The sequence below is a fragment of the Rhincodon typus genome, chromosome 4, assembly GCF_021869965.1.
Source record: "Rhincodon typus isolate 14 chromosome 4, sRhiTyp1.1, whole genome shotgun sequence".
Classification (NCBI taxonomy): domain Eukaryota; kingdom Metazoa; phylum Chordata; class Chondrichthyes; order Orectolobiformes; family Rhincodontidae; genus Rhincodon; species Rhincodon typus.
The window spans coordinates 84,761,873-84,780,822 of NC_063335.1; the positions used below are offsets into that span (position 1 = coordinate 84,761,873).

An 18,950-nucleotide genomic window follows, 5' to 3' on the forward strand; every position below is an offset into this window, starting at 1 on the left:
ACCTAGAAGATGTAATTGGGATCTCTGACAGTAGGAGCGAGAAGGTGAAAGGGCGAGTTGTTACAGCTACTCTGATTGCATGGGGGGTGTCAATGTGTTAGGAGTGACAAAATAATGGACAGGGTGTTGCAGAGGGAACAGTCATAGAATCAAAGAATACAAAAGAAGTCCTTCAACCCAACATGTTTGTTCTACCAGACACTACGCTGACTAGTCCCACTTTTCAGCACTAGGCTGATAACCTTGAATGTTGTAACATTCCAGGTGCTCGACCAAGTACTTTTTAAGATATAGTAGGAACTGCAGATGCTGGAGGATCTGAGATAACAAGGTGTAGAGTTGGATGAACACAGCAGGCCAAGCAGTATCAGAGGAGCAGGAAAGCTGACGTTTCGGGCCTAGACCCTTCTTCAGGAAAAAAAAACTAAATGCTGAGGATACTGGCTGCAAGGAATTTATGTCTGCAGTTTACATTCCTTTCCTGCCATCTTCACTTAGCAGACTTCTAAACAATGTAAAAATCTTGGTTCCTTTGTCATTGTGAAGTTGAAAAATCGGCTAAAAATTGTGGTACATTTTTGTGTTCTATTACAAGTGGATGGTATGTAAATTTGATGCTGCCACCTCATCCCTGTGAATGTAACATAGGACCAAGTATCTGCCATGTTGCTGGCCATCTGAGTTCTCCGGGTATGGATCATTGCTATGTAAAGGTACATGGTGCAATCAGCCTTGTACTTTTAAAGGCAGTATGAGTGTCTTAAAGGGAAGTGTTGGTAAATACTATTGCAATTTTAAACAAGGTGTAGCACTTGAAGATATTAATGATGGTGCTGGGCAGGAGGAGAGACGTGATAGTTTTCAAGGGAAATCATCTTCAGACTGGAATGTGAGCAGGTGATCTTGGTGACTGGTGAGAGGAGAAAGATTTTAAAAAGACATGGGGGCAGTTTTTGTTTACACAGAGCGTGTGAAATGAACTTTCCGAGGAAGTGGTGGATGTGGGTATAATTAAAACATTTCAATAAGTACATAAATAGGAAGGGTTTGGAGGGATATGGGCTAGGGGTAGACATTTGGAACTAGTTTAGTTTGACATTATGTTTGGCCTGGATTGGTTGGACAGAGGGTCTGTTTCCATGCTGTATGACTCTATGACATGGGATAATGATGCAAAAGAACAAGATGTTATCCTACCTCACTGAGAACATGAGAATAACCATATATGTTTCTACATTATGCTGCTTCTCAACATACCTATTTACCTCATGCTGATGGTGTGATCATGCACCTCTTGCTACCCACACCATTCTCTCCTTCCTCACATGAATCCACCTTTTATGATTTCAAGCAATAGCAACTAGTGGAAGAGGAAGAGCAACAACACAGCACTAACGAAGAGATCCTAGAACTTGAACTGACATTTGCAGTCATCATCTCAGATACAGGCACTACTGTAGAGCTGGAATAAATACATGGACAGTTGCCAGCTTCTTGTGGGCTACAACTGACATTGTGAAGTTAAGCCAAATGGCCTGTTTCTATGTTTTTAAACTGCAATCTCTTAATTCATTTGCTTTCAGACTCTCCACTCATTCCTTGTGCTTCATCCTGATAACTTCCTTGTTGTCCGCATCCAGTTTCTCCAAGAGCAACCAATCATTAATTTCCTTTACCAGTTTTTTTCCTAATCTTGAAAATGTGGCTTGTGTTCTTGACCTACCTTCTCGTGAGGAATCCTTCCTTGTTCCCATTATTTGGTACAGTACAAAACTGCAATAACAGTACATGCCACTAAAAGGTCAAAGCTCCATATGTGCACTTAAAGCACTAGGGTTAACAAATTGGATTATACGTGGACCAAAATGAAAAAAAATTACACAGATGCAAGAAAGAAATAGAAATCCAGTAGAAACAGAATACAATGTAAAGCAACAAAAAGATTTAAAAAGTAACGAGTTGAAGTTAATTGAAAAAGAGTATTGAGGGGAATGAGAGTATGTTAGACATATTATTCATGGAAGTATCGCCTCTACAAGACAATTCATAAAGATAACCAAGTTTCCTATTTGTGGAGGAAGACCAATGACACAAAAGAAACTAAACTGAAAACTGTACATGAGAGTCTAGACTGAGGGAACATTAGGAAGGATAGTGGTGATCTGTATGGTTTAACTGTTGGTATATTAGGGTTGGAAGAGATACGCTATTTCTTCAGGACACTTGGTTAATGTTACTTTTATAGCTGTTTCAAAGTGGTGTTAGAAGTTGGTAACCATTGTTGTACAGTAGCCAGTCCCTGAATACTTGTTTTATGTAAAGGCAGAGGACTAGTGTTGTGTGTGAAATCACACAGCTAGGTACTGAGAAAATTAAATTACTTTCTGAAAAATGCTAGAATTTCAGTGAATGTGGATGAAGTCTGTGATACCTGAACTCTAGGAAGCATGCAATATGGATATATTTTTGTGATGCACCCTCACATTCTACTGTTTCTGTTGGGATGCAGGTGCATCTCCCAATGTAAGGATTTTTGATGATAGTAAACTGAGAGGTTGACCTGCAGCAGCTTGTTGCATAAAGGTGAAGGGCTATGCTTTGAGGCTTCAGTCATAGCTGTAGCAGTAGCAGTAGATGGGTGATAGTCTCCTTTGTGATGTTAAGGTTTCAACAATATTGCTGCTCATTGAAGCTGAAGTACAAATTGAGCCTTGGAAGATTCAGTTTGGCTCTGGCCTTCCATCTAGTTTGCTGCTCTCCCTTGTCCTCCATCCTCAAGTATAATAAAATTATTTTGAAACTCCAAAACCCTCTTAAAGATATGAAATTTGTTGTAAAGCTTATGAAATAGGTTCAAAAGGTAGACATATACCTGTCACCCCTCTGTGAAATAGATGTTCAACCAAACAAGCTATTAATAAGTTATTACCTTTCTGATTTGAGAATACAAAAGTTCCTCAGCATCTATCTTGTCAAAGACACTGCTGTAAGAGTAGAATGGTACATTTGAATCATTGAGTTATCATGAAGGAATCACTAATGCCAAATAATGTTATGATTCTAGCTAATAGAGGTAGACCATAGATTTATTTTTATTTGTAATGGAGGTCAATCACTAACATATTCACAAGAAAGTCCTTTTAACAATAACATAAATCTTTAATAAACACAAACTATGTTGCATGATACAAGATCTATTTAAGACTTTCTTACAAATGTAGAAGGGTGTATCTTTCTAACAACAACCTGAGATGCTCAAACCACAGTGAAGGGGCACCCATATCTCCAAGCTAAAGCACTTTGCTCAGGTGGCATAGCTGCAATTTGTTTCCTCTTCAGCAAACTTCTACCTACACTCAGTGAACTGTTCTCCTTCGTTAGCGTCTCTTCCTGAAAATCTTAAGAAAAGCTGCCAATTCAGTTTACTTACTGTCTTTTAAGATGTCTTCCTCTGAGACTTCAACAGTCATGTTTATGTAGCTTTTCTTTTAATGACTCGGCCATTGAGGACTTCTTTACAGTCAAGTCTGCTTGGAGACTATTAAAAGCAGTATCTGTGTGTTAGGGACCTCTTCTCTCTGAATGAACCTACACATTTCTTGACTTCTTCCAGATTGTTCTGAGTTTGTTTCTGGATGCTTGCTACTAGGCAACAGGTTTTTGTTTCCTCTCTTCTACCCTTTTCCCAATGCACTGAACTGTTCACTTCTAGGATTTAAAGATCTAATCCAAATCTCTAGACATCCCTTAACAACTCTTCAATAAAAATCTAAAATAAAACTAAAAATCACATCTTCCCTATTTTAACACAGAATAGTAATGTAATTTCAATTTAAAGCTGTTCTTCCACTTTAGAAACCAAATCACAAACAAAAGTAATATTATGACATCATCATATAAGAATTTCATCAGATTCATGCCTTTTAAATGCTTGTACATAGTTTTTAAGAATCTCGTGGTGCCATTTGCAAAGTTAGGAGGATGTGTTTTGCATATAAAATATTCCTAACCCTTTAAAGAAGAAATTGGGCTCAATTGCTTTCTCAATAAAATTGTCTGATGAGCAACTAAGTGAGTCATAAAAATAGAAAAAATCCAGATTCAGCACAATGTAATGCTAAAATACAGCCATCTGAAGCAGTGGTAATATTACATTGTCTCAGTTGGATAGGAATTGGGAATTGTTGTCTTGTAAGTCCTAGTCGAATTACACATCAGAACCCAACAGTAAGCTTGGATCTTTCAGTTGGACAGCTTCTAAACCTTCTCCAGCAAAACTCTCATTTCGTCAATGCACATTTGAGTTAGGTGTTTAGCAAGTATTGCTTAGAACGAGAAAACTAATATTCTCTACCTATAAAGGAGTTCTCTTCATTTTAATTACATATTTTGGCTTTGTGCAGATTAGAAAATGTTCTTAGACGTTTACTGAAACGTGTAGGTCTTGTTCACTTCACAAGTCTCTGATTGTTGAGTACATCCAGAAAATTGTTGTATAACTCTATTCGCTGTTTACCAATGTAATGTTCTTACTTGTCACACTTCCTAAAATATTGTATTTGGTTCTGTTCAAGTTTTTACTTGTTAGATTGGTATTGGGAAATTAGTAATACCGGCCTCCTTCCTGCAGAAATTATAAACTCATACCTACATAATGTTAGCCAGAGATAGTAGGAACTGCTGATGCTGGAGAATCTGAGATAACAAGGTGTAGAGCTGGATGAACACAGCAGGCCAAGCAGCATCAGAGGAGCAGGAAAGCTGACGTTTTGGGTCCAGACCCTTCTTCAGAAAAAATGTTAGCCATGTGGAATTGTGATGCAATCAGTAACATTTAACCTCATTCTTCATTTTATTTTTGGTATAGCACCACAGTACATTATGCAAAAAAAAGATGAAAGATGATGATGATGAAGAGGAGGAGGAAGAGGAGGAAGAAGAGGATGATGACGAAGATGATGAAGAAGATGACTGAGAATTATGACAATGCTGCGCAAATTAGTTTGTTTAATAACTAGACAGTTATTTCTGTGTATGATACATTTACTTTATAATATTCATTGATGTAAACCTGGCTAGCCTTGCAAGAAATTTATTGTTTTATGCATTTTACACTGCCAAATACTTAATTTTGATATGTATGCCAAAAATTTGTGAACCGTTGTCATTTTTACTTAAAGATTTACGGAGACTTGTTTCTGTGTGCACACTATGTGAAGGTTCATCTGATTGTGCATTATGAACATTAATGATATTGCACAATATGCAAATACTTACATTTCTAAAGCTGATATGCATCATGTATAGCAGATATTGGCAACTTTGTTAACTGTACAAAATTTGATTGTACATGTAGTACACACAAACGTGTTTTCTATGTCTGTATTGATGATGAAAGTGAGCACGTTATTTGCCTTTTTTTATTAAATCAATGGGTGGAAAATTGCAGCCACCATCATTTAAAATTTGTTTCCAGGACATCAACATCATTAGGTCAGACATTTATTTTACCTCTGTAATTGTTCTGAAGTGGCGATATTCTTTATTGCATGTCTATAAAACTGAATGGCTTGTTACAAAGTGCAGTTAAGAATAAACTACATCTCCAAGCACTAGTGTAAAGGCCAAACTGAGTGAAAATTCCCTAAAAGATTTCCCTTTCTTGAAGGGAGTTGGTGAACCACTTGTGCTTTTACCACAACCTAATAGCTTTGTTAATGCTTCTATTTAAACACAAAAAAAATTATTTTAACAATTCAAAATGGCAATCTGCCATTGGAATATAGGATTTAGGAGTTGGAGGAGGCCAATTGGCCCTTTGAGCCTGCTCCATCATTCAATAAGATCATAGCTGATCTGGGAATGGTATCAGCTTCTTTCCTGTCTGCACACTGCAACTTCAATCACTAGTTCAGTAACAACTACTTTCCCATCATATGCAGCCTCCTGTTTGGTTAACAATGCCAAAGTTATTGTTTGATCTACAGAAGATGTAGCTTGACAGAATTGCCATTTTAACTTTGCTTTTATTCATGATTTCCAATTACATTAGAAATTCAATGGAAAAGTAAAATAAGGTAGTAGCTTAGGAAGTTGTCAATAAGCTGATACTGTGCTCAACGTTTGGACTGGATGTTTGCTAAATCCTCTATATGATCAAATCTCTGCTTGTGTCTTTACATTCTTTATATTGCCAGGTGAAACTGAATGCCAATACAACTGTGAAGTACCATCAACAGTTTGGTGAAACATTAAAATTTAAGTTGAGGAGCAATCATCTGCTGTATTAAACACCAGCTGCATCCCAATTGGATATTTGCAGTTTCTGTTAGATAGCTGAACTTACCTAGTGTTAAGCAGAACAAAATTTGTACATCTTTCATTTTTACAGTCATCTAATCATGCCTTTAACATGGCAAAACAATAACAACTTGTACATGTGGTGACCACTTTATCCTTTACTTTTTGATATTCCTAATTTCTAATCAGAAACAGAACCAAGTTTACAGCTGTCTTGAAGGTTTGAATCATCATGTCTAAATATTTCTCTTTTGACGTGGAGGTGCTAGTGTTGGACTGGGGTGGACAAGGTCAAAAATCACATGACACCAGGTTATAGTCCAACAGGTTTATTTGAAATCACAAGCTTTCAAAGTGCTGCTCCTTTGTCAGGTCAAGTATGACTTCTGATCTTTCTCTTCTGAATAATAGTTGTTTAGGTAGAATTACACTTTGAGATAGAATCAGCAATCCAGCCAAAAAATATGCTCAAAATTGCATTTTTAAGTCTTTCTTTCTCCCAAGTTTGTATTTATTTCCTCAATATGATTCCGTTTGTAATAATTAGCATAATCAGATATTCTTAAAACATTTAAAATGTTGTCCATTAATGTTGCTCTTACAGAATCTACTGGCAGAAACTGATGATTAACTCAGACTGGGGGTGTGATTGCTTTGCAGGCTGGGCTATATTCCTACACAAAATTTTCAAACCAATATAAAAGATTACGGAAGCTTATATTTAAAACTACACTTTAAAAAATTTGATTTTTTGCTCTAACCTGGCTGATGTTATGGTGGATTGCATTGGAAATGGCAGTATAACCTACAGGAGTATTCAGGCCCTAACACTGCTCCAACACCTAAAGGAATTTGAAAATCAAAAAGAAATTTAAACAATTTTTGGAAAATAACAATACAAAAGTGTGACTAGAAACAATGTGAGTCAAGTAAAAACTGATAACTGAGACAGGTAAATAAAAAAATTAAACTTGCTAAATAATTGTTTTGCATAAAAGAGGAAGCAGTGTCATGCTAAATAGCTGAGAAGATTAATTAAATCAGGGTCTTAATAAAATTAATGTAAGCAAATCGAAGAGGCAATGAACAAGGTAAGGAAATATCATGCAATTATCTCATGGGCTCAAATGGTTTCCATCCCAATGTTTTAAAGGAAATAAACGATAATGCTGCAAATTTACAGGGCATCGGTAGTTCTGAGTTGGGAACTGGTCCTTTTGACTGGTAAATTGATAATTCCACAATTTAAGAAAGGTGACGAAGACCAGTGAATTACAGACCAGTTAGCCTAACATCTATTGTTGTAAAATTACTAGAGGCCTTAATAAGGATTCAGTAACTGAACACTGAAAATTCTTCGCTGATAAAGCCGGAAGAGATTTTTAAAAGGTTGGCTCACATTTGATAGAACTGGCTGAAGAGGTGACTTGAGTAATGTGGAATGCCACACATGAACTTCCAGAAGGCATTTGAAAAAAAAAGTCTCCTCTGCATTGAAGAGACTAACAAAGACTAGGTGACTGTTTTGCTGAACACTTCTATTCAGTTCACAACTATGATCATATGCTTTCTACGGCTCATTATTTTACTTCCCTAACTTGCTCCCAACCTTGACTTTTCTGCCCTTGGCCTGCTAATCAGAATGGAAGCTTTCTATCATGTGGCAGAGTTCCAAATTTTCAGAAAACCAAACTCAGCTCTTTAATTTTTCATGTCGACTTCTGCCTAACTCAGCTCTTTTGGATCCGCCACTACTCTGTTTGCAAGGGAATGATGCAGAGGTCAAACTCCCAGTAGCTGATGATTTCACGTGTAGCCTTTGTAGTTCCTTCCTCCTGTACCTCTTTGGTGTTGTCTCCACTGGATTGGAATGAGAGCAGAGCCAGAGTTTGCAAGGCCCAACTGTCGGATGGAAGAGAGAGGGCTGGGAAGGGGAGATAAAGGGTCAGCAGAACTAGGCCCTTGCACAGCTTTCTGTAACGAACTGGAAATTCCTGTTCAGAATAAATTTGGTTTAAAAACAAACAGTCTTTTACAAAATGGCATTAAAATCTCTGAAAATAAATGGAGATCATTTGCTGATGGAGTAGTGGCATTGTTGCTGCTGGAAAATTTTGGAAGGCATGGAATAGCCCCATGATTTTTCTCATGGAGTTAAATGGACAGAGAGCTGAACAAAACAATGAGTCGGGTGGGGGGGTGGTGGTTTGGTGACAGAGAAAAAAGGGGAATAAGATGAGAAAAAGAGGTGTGTGGGACCGACAAGGATGGTGGGAGGGTGCAAAAAGGGAGTGCACCTGCAGGAAGCAGGGGATCATAGTCACGACTGTTGAAGTCAGTCACAGTGGCCTGGCGTCATAAATTCAAAACTAGCCGAGCTGGTTTGTTGTTCCGCAGACGTTTCATTACCGTGCTTGGTAACATCCTCAGTGCAGCCTCTGATGAAGCGTCGGTGTGTTTTCCCGCCTGCCTTTAAACTCTGGGGTCCGTTGCGATGGATTGCCTCACTTCCGGGTTTCCTCCATAGTGGAATGTATATGGGGTCGAGTTCAATGTGTTTATTAATAGCCTGCTTCGTGGAGTGCCATGCTTCCAGCAATTTCTCGTGCTTGTCTCTGCCTAGCCTGTCCCAGGATCTTGATGTTGTCCCAGTTGAAGTCGTGGTTCTCCTTGTCCATGTGGATTGAGATGAGTGAGTATTGGTCGTGTCTTTTTGTAGCCAGTTGGTGTTCATGTACTCGTTAGTTTCCTTCCTGTTTGTCCAATGTAGTGTTTCTCGCAGTCTCTGCAGGGGATCTTGTTGATGACACTGGTCCTGTCCATGGCGGGGAGTGGGTCTTTAGTTCCGGTGAGCACTTGTCGTAGGGTTGATGTAGGTTTGTGTGCCACTCTGATGCCCAGCAGTCATAGAAGTCTTGTGGTGAGTTCTGACGTGTTCCTGATGTAGGGTAGCGTGATGAGTGTGTCGGGGCGTGTAGAATCTTTCTGATGCTGTTCCTATAGGCATCTCCTGACCCAGTTTTTTGGATATCCATTATCCTTGAACACTTGGAAGAGGTATTCCTCCTCCTCTTGGCATAGTTCCATGTTGCTGCAGTGTGTTGTTGCCCTATTAAAGAGTGTTCACACGCAGCTTCATTTGTGTGTGCTGGAATGGTTACTATTGAAGTTCAATACCTGGTCTGTGTGTGTGGCTTTTCAATGTACTTTTGTTTGCAGTTCCCCATTTGTCTTGCGCTCTACCATGACGTCCAGGAATGGGAGTTGTTTGTTCTTCTGCTCCTCTCTGGTGAATTTTATTCCGGTGAGGGTGTTGTTTATGAGTTTGTGTGTCTCTTCTAATTTGGTCCGTTTAATGATGACGAAGGGGGACAAACAGGAAGGAAACTAACAAGAGTACATGAACACCAACTGGCTACAAAAAGACACGACCAATACTCACTCATCTCAATCCACATGGACAAGGAGAACCACGATTTCGACTGGGACAACACCAAGATCCTGGGACAGGCTAGGCAGAGACAAGCACGAGAATTCCTGGAAGCATGGCATTCCACGAAGCAGGCTATTAATAAACACATTGAACTCAACCCCATATACATTCCACTATGGAGGAAACCCGGAAGTAAGGCAATCAATCGCAATGGACCCCACAGTTTAAAAGCCAGGCGGGAAAACACACCGACGCTTCATCAGAGGCTGCACTGAGGATGTTACCAAGCACGGTAATGAAACGTCTGCGGAACAACAAACCAGCTCGGCGAGCCAACCAACCTCAACACCCACAACCCGAGCTACAAATCTACTCCAAAACCTTAAATTCAAACTAAATTATCAAAATATCTGTTGCCTGCTGTATGCCACTCAATTCAATGGTTTGTCTTTTTGTTCATGATATCTTTGCATTTAATCTCTCATACCCTCAATCCTATTCTACAGGTTCTCTTTTTATTCATCCCCTCCTAACATCATATAACTCAAATCTACTCTTTAGTTCAAGTGTTTCAACTCGAATGTGAACTGCTTCTCTGCACTGATGTTGCCATACCGGAATCTTTCCATTTTGTTTTATTTCAGAATTCCACCATTGACAATATTTTGCTTTAATTAGGTATTTTTGGAGTCTGAAGAAATGGCTGTATTGATTGGTATCAGGTACAACCTGCATTCAGGAACTATCTGTGCGGAACTGGAAAAATTGCCAAGTTATGCAAGACTGATAGAATGCCAGTTCAAGTAGAAAAAACAGAACAAACGGTATGATTTATCTTGAAAGTTGCCTTGCACTTCCAACAAGTTGTTCTTGTTGAAGTAACAATCTTCAGATGACAATGCCAACAACCAACAGCCTTGAACTTGTGATTCTGAAACCCGTGATTAGAATTCTCCTGGGAGCACATCTCTTCGTATTCCATAAGATATCCAAGGACTGGGTTTTGCTTACATAAATCATGGTGTATTTTTAAAATTAGACACCCATTGGATTCCAGTGAAAGAAAAATTCAACACTAACTTCAGAAATGCAAAGCCAAATTTTGATTTTTATCTAGCTGTGAGATTTTGCAAGAATGGACAACAGGCTCACTGAATACAGCCCTCTTGAAACAAAGAAGGAATTTTGTTCGGTCACGTTTTTCAATGCCATTATCAATCTTACATTAAATAATATTAAGATCTTACTTGCTTATGGTATATCAAAAACATATAATGTGGCAAAGATTAGAGGTAAGCCAGAGGATTGGAAGTGTGTGTGTAGAAAGATGACCAAATGGAGAGAGAAAATAAACTTTGGCGGTAAACTAGCAAACAAAATAAGAAGATAGTAAGAATTTCTTTAAATATATAAAAAGGAAACTTAAATAGACTTTTTAAAGAATAAGACAGGGGAGATAATAGGAAACAGGAAATGGCAGAGGACCTGAATAAATACTGTGCATCAGTCTTCCTGATAGAAGACAAATTTAATCTAAAAATACTAAATAATGGGTGGGGTAGGAGGATAGGCAAAAGGAGGAAATAAGTACAATAACAATCACAAGAAGTAGTACAAGTTCCCCAAAAATTAGAAAACAGCTAATGTAACACACATTGAAAAAAGGGGGAACGTAAACAGCTAACTATTGGTTAGTTAACATCAGTCATTGGGAAAATTTTAGACTTTATTTTAAAGGATGTTAAAGCATTTGGAAAGACATAACCTAATAAAGCAGAGGCAACATGGATTCATGATTGGGAGATCATGCCTGAAAAATGATCAGAAAGGTAGTGAATGGAAAGGGGGAAATAAATCTTTGGATTTACAGATGGCGTTTGACAGGGTACTGTGCATAAGACTATTTAATAGGATGACAACCCATGGCGTTAGGGGTAGTATATTGGTATGAATGGAGAATTAACTGGGTAAAACTAGACAGTTAGGATGAAGTGAACATTTTCAAGGTGGCAAACAAAAATCCAGGATTGCAACCTGTAATTAATGGAGTGCCAAAGGAATCAGTGCTAGGCCACAGTTATTTACAGCATATGTTATTGACTTGGATGGCAAAGTGAATGTGCTATCACCAGATCTTCAAATGACTAAAGCATGTGGCAAAGAGCGAGTGGTGAGGATGACATGGGGACTCTGCAGGGGAATGCAGAAACATTAAGTGAGTCAGCAGACACTCAACAGACCGGAATGTGGTGTGGGGAGGTGTGACTTTGTGCACTTTGGCAGGAAGAACAAAGGACCTAAATGTTATTTAAGAAGAGAAAGATGCAGAAAGCTGCAGCACGGAGGAATTTGAATGTATTTGAATGTACTCATGCACAACTCAAATAACATCATACAGGTTCAACAGGTAATAGGGAAGACAAATAGAATGTTGGATTGGGAGGAACAAAAAAGGGAAAAAGGTTAAAAAAATGGGTTTGGCAAGCATAGGAGCTCCAACTGGAGCGTCCTACTCTGCCACCATCTTTAATCAGGTTGGCACGGATAGCAAAACTCTAATTTGTTAATTGCCTCCAACTGCCCTTGAAAAATTGGTGCTGAGCTATCTTTTTGAACTGCTGCAGACTAATGTTACCTGGGAATAACCACAATCTTGTTATGAAGGGACATCCAGGATTTTGAGCCCGTTTCAGTTAAGAAATGGCAACTTAGCTCCAAGTCAGACTGGGGTTGGTGTGTGTATATTTGTGTGTGCATGCTTGGAAGAGAACTTGCAGGTGGTTATACTTCCATGCACCGGCTGCCGTGTTCTAAGTTACTGTTTTGGAAACTACTATGGAATGGCACTGGCAAGTTGCCATTGGTGCATCTACATAGAGACTTTTGCATTTCTTACCTGTGTGTCAAACTTATCACTTTCACTTAAATCAAAAAGAAAAGTAAACAAATGTCCTATTAGTTTCCACTTCTTTTTCCAGTCCATGCAAAAATTATTTACCCCATTCATTTTTCCATCTGCCAACTAATTCTGTATTCATGCTACTACAGTTTCTCTTTCAGCCTGCCTGAATCATTCTAACAAGCCCAATGAGGGCAGATCCAGAACACACTTTCCTATAAAGCCTTCTATGTTGGATCAAATAAATTTTTATCTTAATTTCAAAAGATTATCAGGTTTGAGAATAAAATGAAATGGAGCAAAAGCAGATGGGTAGAGTTCAATTAAAAATTAATTACTGTCCTATTAAGTTGGATAAATTATATATTGCTTATGAAAAATGTATTTTTTTAATATATGGATTGCTCAGTAACTTGCAACCAAAAAGTAATTTGAATACTGGGTTTTTTTGATCTGTCTTATTTAGTGGTACATCAATCCATACCTTGTAAATCCCCACTGAGTCATCTGGGAGACCTACTTTTGAGTTTTTATGGCTATAATCTACAATACAGTCTACTGTTAATGTTTTATATTATATTAAATAAACTCAATTTTTAGAAAATGGTTGATAAATGTTTCCAGATTTCCCTGATACAGTAAGCAGATTCAGGATTAAGGTCTTCCCAACGGGCTGACAATATTCAGTTTTAAAATTACCAACCAAATATGTAAAATAAGATGACCCTTCCAGGATGAGAGTAGAAGGTAAACAAGATAAACCAAATCTTCTGTCCTCATGTTTCCCAACCACCCTTTTCTTTGGGAATGGCAGATCATCCATCCAGACACAAATCCAGAAGAAATGCCTGAAACAGAATAATGACCACAGTAAAGACAAACAAAGAAATTCTCAATATTTACTGTATAAAATAGATGCAGGAATCTGGTAAGGAGGAATGTTTCTTAGTTTGCCTTCCTGTAATTTCTACCATTGTTCTATGAAAGAAGCAGCATATTTTAAGCCAAGTGGTCTTCTTCAACAAGATGTGTGTTAAAACGAAACCAATTAAATTTTAAAAGGCATCCTTTCAATTTTCAAGCCCTTGGACAGCATCCTAAATAAAAAAAGCTAGATAAAGCTTTTGCTTTAATTCAGTTAACACAGCTTCTGTTTCTCCCATACAAAAGACTTAGAAAAGTTTTCTCCAAGCTGATTTTCTTTCGATAATTCTCCCAATGCAAGCAAAATACTAATTTGGGATATGAAATCATCAACATCCATGCAGCTTTTTTGAATCTTACCAGTTTCTCCCAAAGGTTCTAAGAAACCTATCATTACAATAGTTGAGATCAATAAAGTTAACACAGGTTAGTGAGCAATCAAAAAATTACGTATCACTGATAACTGTAATTCTGAGTATAATATTTTCTATTTGGGAAATGTCATTAAGGAAAAAAATGCTAAATTCCAGTGTGCCCTGTCTGTCTCATTCAAGTAAAAAGGTGACTTTTTTTTTTGTCAGCTGAATCTACTGATAGTGTTGGAAAAGATCTTGCAACCTAAATAGGTGGGGTTTTTCGGGGTCAAACAAGCTTCCATTAACTTCATTAGAATGTTCTTTCAACTTACATATATTAAGTGTGATAGAAACTCAATATGCAATCATTTCTTTGTAATCTGTGGTTGTTTCATGAAGAAAATGGTAAACAGTCATAACATGCCAATTTTAAGTTTGACAAGATAATAAAATTTGCTGGATAAAATTCCTAGATAAATTTTCCTAATTAAGTTCTGATACTTGCATTTAATACAACAGCTTTAACAGAATAAAATGCTCCAGGGAAACCCTCAGCAACAATATATATAAAAAACAAGAAAATTAGAAAACAAATCTAGCTCAAACATAGTGTAATAATTTTAAGATAACTGGCCTGTATTCATTAGGGAAAAATCTAATACTGTGTTGGAATCCAAGGTAATGCAGCGTTGTGGAAACAGATATACAAGAAAATACTTCCACAGTGATTTTGTGGGCTTGCATTGTGATTTTGGCAGTGAGATTCATCCTTGCCTGCTTAACCTGTGGAATTCCAGTTGTAAAGAACATTTGTAGAAGCATTGACCATGGATGCTGTTGCGGAAAAGGTTGTTACTTGGGTACTCTCCTGGGGTATTGATTTGGAAGACAGTATAATTCACAGGTCTTGTCCTTGTCCCTACTCCCCACACGGGTAGATATGAAAAGCTATGATCCTGTGATATGAAGGTGCTGGTGTTGGACTGGGGTGGACAAGATCAGAAATCATACGAGACCAGGTTATAGTCCAACAGGCTTATCTGAAAACACAAGCTTTTGGGGTGTAGCCCCTTCATCAGGTGAAGAGAATGTGTGAGAGTGTGTGAGCGAGAGGGAGAGAGTGCGAGCAAGTTTAATACATCCTCATCAGTTGTGACCCTTTGATCACTTTTCTCATTTCACCTGACAAAGGGGCTACTCTCAGAAAGCGTGTTTTCATCTAAACTTGTTCAACCATAACCTGGTCTTGTGTAATTTCTGACACGATTATGTGACATTGGATGAAATGCAAAGGCCCATGTGACTAGGTTTCTTGAGGGGTATGGTAGTGGCAGTACATTGAAAAAGGAAAACCCAAAGGCTGGATCCAAGAGCTGGTGACAACAAATGCCAGCTTGTCTCTATTGTTTGATACTTTTAAGTAAATGAAGCAACAGGACTAGCTATAAAAGTGCACAATTACTGACAGTTTAGATAAAGGAAATTCTGATGGATCCACACAGTTAAGAATGCAGCAGAGCTGAGAAAAGTTCATAAGTGCACTATTTTGTTGAGGTTTGTACCCATGAAGAGCTCCTATCTGAGGAGGATCAGTGACTAAATACTTGGAGAAACAGTGGAAGATCAGAGATCTGAAGGAATGTATTACTGAAATTAGTGAAATATATACCAAATGTGCTGCCCAGCAAGTAACATATTTAAGACAACAAGGTGCAGAGCTGGATGAACACAGCAGGCCAAGCAGCATCATAGGAGCAGGAAGGCTGACGTTTCGGCCCCAAGTAACATATTTATTTGTTTTACCTGTGATTCAATGTTACTTATACTGTAATTTGTCTGTTAATTCATATTAATTTTACCTTTATTACTGAAGTTACAAAACAGGCAAAATTTTGCCTTTCCAAAAAAACAATGGGGTCACACAGTAAATTTGGTTCTTTCAGTATGTTGATTCCCACCATGATCATTTGGTTCACAGCTCAGAGCACCAGCATTTCTACATTGCATACTGTTTCATATAAGTCACCTGTTAAAATAATTCAACTTGTCATTTCTGGATTTCTTTTGAAATAACGTATATAATTAGAATTTAGAAACATACTGCATATCAAGTCCACCTTAGTGTAGTGTAAAGTGTACCAACAATGAGGAAAAATAGTAATTCCATGTGTGAATTTAGACTGTACAAACTACAGCTGTTCTCATGTACTTTACGTAAACACATCAAAAAGAACTGCAGAGCAGAGCATGAACAACAAAGAAACAGGACCAATGGGCCACACAGCACCTTTGAACCTGCTTCGTCATTCAACAAGATCATGACTGATCTTATCTTGGACTCTTGTCACTTTCCTGCTTGTTTCCCATAACCCTTAACTCTATTACTGATTAGATTGCAAGAATGTTCGTACTTGTCCCACCCAAATAATACTGACATTAAATTTTGTCCACAGTGGAAGGGGAGGCTATTTATGAGAGATCCTCAATGGCATGGTGCTTCTGCACAAATCATGACATGCAAAACAACTAGGTTTGGAACTCATGCTGAGTTGGTTCAATGGGTCCACTGCATCTTTACAGACGTCTAAACAAATAGATTACAAGACAGATGAAAATGGCTCCTGAATATAGATCATAAAACTTTAGTCCAAACCGACGCCCATTAGAGTTCCCAACTGTGAAGAGACCTCAAGCTTTATTCAATATTTACCCAATGATTAAGTACTCCATTAACTGACTTCATTCTTTATACCTCACCATTTATGTACTTAATCTGCAACACTCAGGTGATATTCTGTAAAAATGTACAAGGATTGAAACATTTCCTCAAGATTATTAAAAGGGGGACATCAGCAGCTGATTGCACAAAAGGACAAATGATCCCATTTATATCTGAAGATTCATGAAATTAGTTCAATCATCCTACTTAAGTGAACAATTCCCTCCAAATATGATTCAAAAATTTATCTTTTTCCTGTATCTGCTCTCAAGGCCAGCATAACAAAAAATATAAACCATATGATACAAAAGAACATCCAACTTCTTTCCCCCACTCAGCTGAAAATAAATCTGAAAATGTTTACATTTGAGTAATGTGGCGAAGATTGGAGGTAAAGTATCCATTAATAGAAGTCATACCTGGCACAAAGGAAGATAGTCGTTGATGGAGGTCTGTCATCTCAACTCCAGGTCACCTCTGTAGGAGCTCCTCAGGGTTTTTGGCCCAATCATCTTCACCTTCATCAGTGACTGTCTCTTCAACTTTAGACCAGAAATGGGGATGTTCACTGATAACTGCACAATATTTAGCACCATTTTCAAGTCCTCAGATACTTAAGCAGTCCATGCCAAATGCTACATGATCTAGTCAACATCCAGGTTTGGACTGACAAGTGGCAACTAACATTCAAGATATACAAATGACAAATAATGACCATCTCCAACAGCAGAGGATTTAATAGTCTTCCCATGACATTAAAAGGCATTTTCCATCACTGAATATCTCACTATCAACGTCTTGGGGATTAGCATCGAATAGAAACTGAACTAAACTAGCCACATAGGTACTGTAGCTACAGGAGCAGGTCACAGGCTAGGAACCTTGAAATGAATAACTCACCTCCCGATTTCCCAAAGCCTGTCCACCATCTACAACATATAGGTCAAGAGTGTGACAAAATACCCTCTACTTGCCCTGATGACTGCAACTCCAACAACATTCAAGAAGTTTGACATCATCCAGTACATAGCAGCCTACTTCAACGGCACTACATCCACAAAGATTTATTCCCTCCACCACCAGTTAGTAGCAGCAGTATGTTCCATCTACAAAGGTGCACTGCAGAAATTCTCCAATGCTCTCCTTAGGCAGTACCTTTTGAACTCATGATCACTAGTGTCTAGAAGGATAAAGGCAGCAGTTACATGGGATAACCACCATCTGCAAAGAACCCTCCAAGCCTTTTACCTTATAGACTTGGACATATTTCATCATTCCTGCAGTGTTGGTGGTTCAACATCCTGTAACTCCCTCTCTAATAGCATTGTGGATCTATCTACAGCAAACAGACTGCAGCAGTTCCAGAAGGCTGCTCAATACTACCTTCAAGGCCAACTAGGAGTGGACAATAAATGCTAGAATGCCCATATCCTCTGAATTCAGAAAAAGAAACAATGCTGCAATTTTGCAAAAAATCAGACCAATTCGATGAGTGTAACATTATTAATCATGTTTATGTACAATGATGCATGACTATAAAAGGTAGTCAGACAGTGAAAGAATGGTTATAAATTATTAGGTGTTGGTCTGAACTCAACATTAGCCCACTCATCCGAATGAGAAAGCGGAATGGTGAAATTCCATTTTAGAAATTTGAACAGATAATCTAAACTGGCTTTTTGTTGTACTGAAGGTAGGTACAAAGATCTCAAGAAAGGCAAGTATTGTTAAGTATTAACATTTATCAATGTCCGGGTTTACGGTTCAGAGTACTCAAACAAATATACACTTTTCAGAATCAATGTAGTGGACCTATTACTTTGCAAATTCTGTGCTAGTGTATTTGAGTTATGATAGTGTTGAGGAATGCAATATTCCTTTCCACACAAGGTTAACTACAGAATGAAAATTCCTTTTGTTTCAAGATTCAACGCCCCCTTAAAAAAAAATGTGATGAGTTATGTAGTGACCTTAGTTCAGGTATTTAAAAAGTAAGGCAACTAGTATATTGGCCCTCATTGCAAAAGAATTTGAATTCAGAAACTGGGTTGATGTATTAAGAGTTTTACAGAGTCTTGGTGAGACCATATCTGGATCAGTGCCCTCTCTAAGACAGGCCCTATAGCCATAGAGGGAGTGCAACGGAGGTTCACTTGGCTGACCGTGGATGGCATTCTGTACCATGGAACACTGTGGGTCAAATCAATGGATATATTTGGGAGGCAGGGAAGGAAGGGGGAGTGGGGGAGAGAGCGAGAGCGACGCAAACACACAAAGGAAGAGGAGGGAAATTTCTAGATTTTAAAATCTTTAAAGGGG

General features: G+C 38.1%; 2 protein-coding genes across 9 annotated transcripts in view; one reads left to right on the top strand and one right to left on the bottom strand.

Moving 5' to 3' along the window:
* cibar1 (CBY1 interacting BAR domain containing 1) overlaps positions 1-5,461 on the top strand; it is a 64,527-nt gene extending 59,066 nt beyond the window's left edge. The window contains exon 9 of the mRNA XM_020510822.2: positions 4,868-5,461. Within this exon, the coding sequence (XP_020366411.1) occupies positions 4,868-4,975 (108 nt within the window). The 3' untranslated portion in view covers positions 4,976-5,461. The remainder of the gene's footprint in view (positions 1-4,867) is intronic.
* LOC109911501 (RNA-binding protein 12-like) overlaps positions 1-18,950 on the bottom strand; it is a 137,554-nt gene that overhangs the window by 107,350 nt on the left and 11,254 nt on the right. For 4 of the 8 annotated variants that reach the window (XR_007261870.1, XR_007261868.1, XR_007261866.1 and 1 more), the window contains exon 3: positions 10,822-13,480. The exons of 3 other annotated variants lie outside the window; for them this stretch is intronic. The gene's annotated coding sequence lies outside the window, so the exon portion shown is untranslated. Of the gene's footprint in view, positions 1-6,577; positions 8,295-10,821; positions 13,481-18,950 lie in introns of those variants that run through there. One more of the 8 variants, XR_007261869.1, reaches the window with a different exon arrangement.